Source organism: Lepeophtheirus salmonis, chromosome 4 (genome assembly GCF_016086655.4).
Source record: "Lepeophtheirus salmonis chromosome 4, UVic_Lsal_1.4, whole genome shotgun sequence".
NCBI classification, from domain to species: domain Eukaryota; kingdom Metazoa; phylum Arthropoda; class Copepoda; order Siphonostomatoida; family Caligidae; genus Lepeophtheirus; species Lepeophtheirus salmonis.
In genome coordinates, this window is record NC_052134.2 from 13261944 (window position 1) to 13269744 (window position 7801).

Here is a 7801-nt window from a genome sequence, read left to right on the forward strand (position 1 = left end):
TAGTAATTATCTATTAAAAGCGTAGTTATACTTTTGAATATTATATATGATGCCTCAAATTTGTTCTTAGAAATAATAAGATGGCCAATATATATATAGATATATATATACGACAAGGAATCAACATGAAATTGTATTCATGTCCCTTCTAAAATGGTGCATAATCTACGTTTATTTATCAAAAATAATTCATTATGAAATACACATACACGGATCAAGTGAGACAGGGAATTGACAGATGATAACAATGTACAAAAGGACGCCTGTTTATATAAACACAATACAGTTGCATGTGGTTCGAATTTAGTTTAAATTTACAGACTTTTTGAATTTTCATCTTTGAGTATTTATATGCCCTATTCTTTTTCACAAGAAGATAAAGGATCAAAGTGTTAAGGCTTTTCTTGAATTGACTATGTACTAGTTTTGAGGTACAAGTCGAGTCTCGAGTCGTAGCTATCGATCCCAAGTATCTACCTCTGGAAAATAGTAAGTCAAAACTTTATTTTCCTATTGATATCTTCAAATTCATATAATTATGTACAGTACACAGTTAAATCCAAATTTTCATTAACCAAGAATGTTCCTTTCCTCTATAAACCACACAAGACTACTGATAATACTAATATATTAATGTATTTTTACAATGATTTATTATGTATGTTAATTTTACGTAGAAATAAACATTTATTGAACATGAACCTTGAAAACTAAAAAAAAGAAATAGTCTAAAATTATCCAAATGTAATCAATAGTTAATTTATTTAAATATTTGGTAATATAAAAAAACAAAACTTTTGAGCACATACAAAATGTTTATGTTTGTATATGTATAATAAATATGGGCTTTAACATTTCCCACATCCTTTTAGACAAAATTGACGGATAAAACTATATCCACAATATCCTTTTAGACTTGTACAACTCTCATCAGCAATTTTATTCTCACATACTAAAATAGAGATGCAAAAAATCGATGATCAATTAATTATTGAATACAAAGAGGAAAAAAAATAAAATGTCAATCACATACCACAATTGAAGCAGGTCTTTTTACAGTTTTGGTTAATATACGAATGTTTTCCACAATAAGATTTATAGTAGTTACAATACCTAAATGTGTCAACACAAGCTGAAAAAAAAGGATAAATCATAATTACTTATTTTAAAACTTTGTAAATATTTCTTACGCTTAGCAGTTGTAGTTGTTGGTGCAGGTGCTAGAGATGAAGCTGTGGGTTCTGGAGATGTAGTAGAAGTTTGAGCTGTGGCAGCATCTTGGCATTCATAGGCTGCTTTGGTCTTTTGAACATCTAAATCGCTCATTCCACTTCTATTTGGAATGCGAGCAGTTGTCGACTTTTTCAATGTAATTGTGTTTTGACCATTAGTTGAAAAGCTAATAACAGGGAAAATGACTTTTTTAAATTAATAAAATCTTATATGGTTTTTGATGGACCTTACTATGTAAGTCCATAGTGCATAATTGATCCATAATCGTAGGCCATTCCAAAGGTTGAAGTTCTAAATCCAGCATAACAATTGTCATATTGATCAATGCCTACATTTCCACAGTATGGAATAGTAGCAGCTTCATTCTCCCCAAGAGCTCTCCAAAAGTTGCTATAGGTTCCACTTCGTATATTTTCCCAACTAATTGTAACATATTGGTCTCGATCAGGTCTGGTTTGCTCATGGGCAAATCCAAGGATGTGGAGCAATTCATGAACAATAATGCCCAAATGCTTATTAAAAAAATTCAAAGTTATTGTCGATCATAGTTTTTTACATAATGAAAATTGTTTTACCACACAGCCATCGCTCTGTAAGTGAAGGACACTTCTCGCTCTCCCACTATTGTAGCCAAGATTAGCATAGCATCCACTTGCACCAGTGAAAATATCTACATAATTCGCTTGATTTGTTCTTTGAACAAATTTGACACATGTTCGATCCGAAATGTGCTTAATAGAATCCATGATAGTTTGTCGTTGACTTGAAGAGAAATTTGAGCTGATTGTGTATGGAACAATGCCATTGGGCCATCGATTGCTTCGTCCTCCAATAAAGTTCCTTGAATACATAGCAGCTCTGTCATGGGCATCCACCAGAACTCGACAGCTTCCCTCATTGGAAACATTTTCATCACTCAAGCAGAGTGAAAAGAATAATGAACTCAACAGTGTTATTACTAAATGATTCTTCATTGTGATCAATTGAAAGCGTTGTGAAGTAATTTAAAAGATTTTGATGAATATATACCTCTTTTCCATCTTTTCAAATAGATACACAAGTGTGTATAAGGCTATTATTCCTTTTTAGCTCTAATACATTCAAAATTCCCATTTTTCAAAATTGTCTCTTGAAAAAGATTAATTTTTGTCAACTTTTGGACCTTTTTGGTCAACTACAGGGAGAATAGGGGTAAACTTTAGACTTTTATCTATCAAATGAAATAATTTAATACAAGTATATCCACTGATATAACCATTATTGGACTGGTGATTTTTCCCCCTAAGAACAATGACTGATAAAGAAAATATTAAATATGAAAGAAACTTCAAGACTTCATTTTATATTAAAAAACAATTCAATTAAAAGTGTAATGTCATATTATAAGTTATAAGTATTATATCGTTTTATGTTAGATTTTTAAATTATAATTTAAAACTGTACTTTATGCATTTATGTTAGATAAAATAATATATTTATTAATTTATAATTTGAAATATAAGCTTGAAAGGTTGTGTTGGAATATAAATAGTAAAATAAACGTAAATAGATTGGATGATTATAGGATATTCCATCTACCTATATTAATATAAAATTCAATAGAATAAGTTACGTCATTTTTGAGGAAGTAGATCTTATTAATTACTGCTATGTTAGGGATGTACCGATGCCAAATTTTCAGCCGGTTCCGATACAATCTTTATGGACAATTCCGATTCTTTATTATGTATATAGGAATGTCATAAACAATTTTTTTAATGTTTAACTTTTTATTCATTACAAATATGGGGGAAAAAAGACATACATTTATCAATCATAAATAGTTGCTCATAAATTTCAATTTTGATAAGTTAATTAATCTCCATTCTAAGGAGAGTAATATTTAAAGTCAGCATCATCAACCCTCGGCATTTGATCTAATTTTAACTGCCTCATTGATAAAAATAAACTTGCGACACTGAAAATTAGTTATTTTCTATCATTTTACTGGTTCGGCCCACATGAGATCTTGAACTGTATAAACCAATGCCTGAGTCCGGAATTGTATTTATTTTAATGGACACAGGATGGAAAATAATGAGTCAAACTTGAGTAAAAAAATATGGACTCGATTTGACATCTTTTATAAACAATATTATTCAAGAAACAAACAAAAAATCAGGCTTGTTAGCGTTCAGGAAAAAAATTGGGATCAGAAATTCCCTTTGATATAGCAATATAACAATCAAAGCCATTTATCATCAGCGACCCGATCAATTTAATTGCAATCATATTAAAATATACAATATCTATAAACCTATATATATCTTTTTAACCTAAATAAACGATTTATCTACCTTTTTCAAATATATTTGTTTATAATATTTACTATAATAAATAAATAAAATATATGTAGAAAAACACTAAAATATAGTCTACCAGCGAATTATGAAATATCTACATAAATATTTTCTCTTCTAGCTCTTTATTTGACATTAATAGGAGCTGCTTCTTAAAGTTGTTGTCTCTCAGCCTCTGTTCAGTCCTCCTCAGGATCTGTTTGGCCTAGGAGAACAAACGCTTCTTCCTTGCACTACTGGGAAGCACGACATTGTATCATGTCCCTCCGGTAGGCCAAGATAATTTCCTGACCTTCAAATTCATCAGCCAGGTATCTTTCCACTTCCGAATTGTTAGTATCCATCCTTTTGGGACGTCTGGTGAAGAAATTAATCTTCAGTATTTGCAGTGTCCAAAATTCCTACTTATAAATATCGGCCGAAATCAGTTCTCACAACATATATAAGAATCAAGACTAAGTCATGACCGAGGTTATAAAGTTCGATACTAAAATAAAGACCAGGACCAGTATTTTTAGTTCGAGACCAAGACCGAGTCTATTAAACTCAATACTAAGCAAAGCAAAGTTCAGTCTTTGAAGAATAGCGAAACAGAATACGCAAAATAAGTTACACTTTTAATAAAATTTGTATTCTTACAATAATTAATACATCAATTTACTCGGCAATGACAGAACCTGAATACTCATTTGTAGTGAATAATATAATATTAGTATAATAATGCAATACCATAAACGTCATTATGCGCCAGACTTTCAACACGAAAGTATTTTCCATTACTGTCTTCAAATAAAAGAACAAATATTTCCCATTTAAATCTCTTAGACCAGTCAATAAACTTTCCTTCGTTGACACTTCTATCCTTTTCTTGCTTCGCCACCCTCGAAAATAGTCTAGGAGGAGAGAGTCTGAAGAATCCTTTGTTGCTTCCTCGTCTGGTGGTCTAAGGGGCGGGAGTCCGGTTATCTTTAAAATACAAGCTTTTTGAATAAACGATGTTAATGCACTTTAATTTTTTGGGATTTCATTTCTAAATAGGTTGTAATCAATTTGTTCAAATACACAGATCTTTTACGGATTCATTGTATAGGTAAGTCTTTAAGAACTGCGGATATGTTAAATAAAGATAAATAATACATGAATGAAATGCTTAGTGAGGAACAAAGAGACTTATTATCCTTCATCTACAGCTCTTACATTAAAACCCCTTCCAAAGTCTACTTTATTTCGTCTCCATATTGGAAAATGGACTTATGGGTATTGGCAAATATGAATTTCGTTTAACATATTTATAAGTTATTGAGTTGGGAGACATTTTCTAAATTACTCCATCACTTGTCATCACATTTGTGTATCACTCTCGTAAGGATTTAGGATCTCCACATCAATATTAGATAAAGAAATTACGGATTCCTCCAAAACGCTTACAATGTGACAAAACTGTATAAAAATACGATTGTTTCAGTATTCATCAACACTAAAGGTTTAATTAAGTGCATTGATATGACATTAATACTTAAAATTATTTTCTTATTCATCAATTATAAATAATGGTGTAATGCACTTACATAAATATGCATTTATTTATATGCTTCATTGATTTAAGTTTATAATTTTATTTTCTCTAAATTTTTTTAGCCTTATAATATATTTCATAATTGATTTATTGACTATAATTATTTACACTTATTACAACTATATACTTCTACATATCTAAATATGTTGTCAAAACTATATTTTTTTGTAACTCTCATTGGTCTAAGGTTAATTCATCACAAGTGCCTTGCATTGAAATCCATTAATATGTTGAATAATTGTTATGTTCCAGAATGCCGTAGTAGTCACAAGGCATAGAAGTCTAAGCAAAGTGATTGTATGGCTTCCAGAAAATGATATGATTTCATATTCCTATCAAACAGGATTTGCGTGTCTAAATAGTATTTGACAATCAAAACACCTGCATCAGTAAAAAAACTGTTTGCTAAGATTATTATAGTGTCTCTTAAAAGCAAATAAAAATGAGGTTTATATCATAAACAGAATAATTATATGTAATTATGACTGAAGTAGTATACTACGTATACAAAAACAATTTATTAAACGTTCTGAATGTAGGTATGAGTATGATTCATAATTGTTCACTTTTACACAAGGATGTGAAGGATTAAACTCCTTTTGCAGTTTGCCAGATATATGTTGTTTCCATTTTTAAAGTTATTCATTAATTGAATTGACAATAGTGAGTCATTCATGTTCTAGATCCTTTGTGACGAATTTGATGAATGAATGTATGTATCTGTTATGACTTATATACTACTTGAAAAGTACAAAATACAAAGTTTTCCTCTTTGGTCATTGCATTACGTCAAAAAATCAAAGATAAGATTTATTCATTAGTAAGGCACGTCAAATTTGTTTTCCATTGAAATCGCCCTTTTGTTTTTAAACGGCCATCTTGTTAAACTATGTAAGTAAAATGGGAACTTTATAACTCAAATATTTATCATTCAAATAAATGTGTTCCTTAATAAAGTATGGTTTCTGAAATGTTATTAATAAATATTGGTGGCCGCTTTTGGTATCGAAGATTTTTTTAGCAAGGGTCCATATAGCGAAGTTTTTTATATCGAAATTTGTTTGCGTGGACTTCTTTACTGCTTGGATCGTTTTAGCGAGGATTTAATAATTTATATTAGAACAGAACAATAACCAATGACGATTGTTGATTAATGACGTCATTCCATAAGAAACTTTTAAATTATATTTTGACATGAACACCTACATATTTTTCATTTTGTCCTCGGTTTTATCCATACTCAAACTCGTCATCTAATCCGTTTTTCGAACTTTAAGGAATTAATATTTCTGATAATAAATTGGTGTTCATTCATATCCTGGATCCCTTGTCATCCAAGAACACCAAAAAGACTCTCTCCTTTGAGTTTCTGACTCAGGAGTACAATCTATTGTTGTGTCTTTGTTATGTATTTCATATTTCCTTTCATGTTTTTATCTTCTTGTATATTCGTTTATGTATTAAAGTACTGTGTTTTACGTATTATAAATAGTCTCGTATTTTGTAAATATATTAGAGTATAGTTAGAATACACATGATCTTATAATAAGTGTAGTCTTATTCCTCCACGCCATTTCTTCTTCTCATTTGTCTCTCGGTCATTCTGGATCTCTCCTACTATAAATAAGATTGTGTCTCTCCCTCGTCAAGACACAACAGTCTTGAGGAGGTTGAAAGACACAAACTATTCAATACCGGGACTCCAGGACGACCGAGAGAAACAAGGAGAATGCATAGAGGAATGAGACCAAAAGGAGTTATATAGAAACAAGTATATTATAGACATAATTGTTACTCGAGACTACTCTCACAAATACATGAGAGTTACAGCTAATTATAATATCTATCAGGTATATTATCTACAAAATGGGAAATAGAAGAAAACGATACTCTTATTATTGAAATACGAGTTTTATTCCGGGAATATTCCAATTGAAATGTATGTAATGTTTAGACAATTTCCAATGCATACATTTTATGATACGTCTGTGATGTTTTTAGCCTCTCTCAAGAATAAATGATTGTTTTAATAAGTGGACCGTATAACTTGCTCTAAATAACGATGACACGTGTGTAAATTAGAGTCCCCACTATTTTTAAAATGAAAGGGCATGAAGGTGCGTATTTAAATGGAGATATTTGGAATATCTCAGAGTTACAAAAAGAGTTTTGGTTTCACTCTAAGCAAAGCATTAGTAAGCTCAAAATTCTTGAGGGAGAGTCGGAGCGCGCTGATTGTTTTGAATAACAACCCGGAGCGCACTCGCCATTTTAGAAGAACGAAAAAATCGCTCGAATTTTCGATCATTTACATAAATTTGTATTACTTTTTCAGTTTTCTGTCTCTTATGAGATAACATCGAATAGTTTGAGATTTAAAGAACAATTTTAAAGATTACAAGAAAAGACGGTTAAAGTTATGTCCCAAGAAAAGCTAGAATATGTTTTTATGCTGTATCTGTGGCTCTCTGCTGTCTTCGGTTGACGAGTTTGCCTCTCATGTAGCTGGTCACTCTATGAAGGCTCAGACATCAGCTCACTCAGAGATACCCCCATCTCCTTCATGTGTGGAAATTACGTTGGAAGATAAAGCTTTCTTTTTTGTAAAAACGAATTTTCCCAACTGAAATATGATTTTCTAATATTTTTATCT

The 7801-nt window shown here is 30.8% G+C and overlaps 1 protein-coding gene and 2 long non-coding RNA genes across 3 annotated transcripts; 2 read left to right on the plus strand and 1 right to left on the minus strand.

Annotated features, from left to right (window-relative positions):
* Positions 1 to 349: 349 nt before the first annotated feature.
* LOC139905147 (uncharacterized) lies at positions 350 to 748 on the plus strand. The gene is made up of 2 exons (XR_011779647.1): positions 350 to 489; positions 547 to 748. It is a non-coding gene; the product is annotated as an uncharacterized lncRNA (long non-coding RNA).
* On the minus strand, positions 735 to 2296 carry LOC121116751 (low choriolytic enzyme). The gene is made up of 5 exons (XM_040711039.2): positions 1809 to 2296; positions 1465 to 1745; positions 1191 to 1399; positions 1034 to 1132; positions 735 to 952 (listed from the first exon to the last, which is right to left on the minus strand). Exons 1-5 carry the CDS (start codon positions 2205 to 2207, stop codon positions 849 to 851), a joined length of 1092 nt encoding a protein of 363 aa, XP_040566973.1. The 5' UTR covers positions 2208 to 2296; the 3' UTR covers positions 735 to 848.
* A 3343-nt stretch (positions 2297 to 5639) lies between these two features.
* On the plus strand, positions 5640 to 6964 carry LOC139905145 (uncharacterized). Its single transcript, XR_011779645.1, has 2 exons — positions 5640 to 6039; positions 6106 to 6964. It is a non-coding gene; the product is annotated as an uncharacterized lncRNA (long non-coding RNA).
* Positions 6965 to 7801: the final 837 nt, after the last annotated feature.

Coding starts and splice junctions, on each gene's coding strand:
- LOC121116751 (XM_040711039.2), bottom strand. CDS start 2,207: ATGAAGAATCATTTAGTAATAACACTGTTGAGTTCATTATTCTTTTCA. Junction 1,746..1,808: donor TACAGAGCGATGGCTGTGTG/GTAAAACAATTT, acceptor TTTTTTAATAAG/CATTTGGGCATTATTGTTCA. Junction 953..1,033: donor AAAGACCTGCTTCAATTGTG/GTATGTGATTGA, acceptor TCTCTATTTTAG/TATGTGAGAATAAAATTGCT.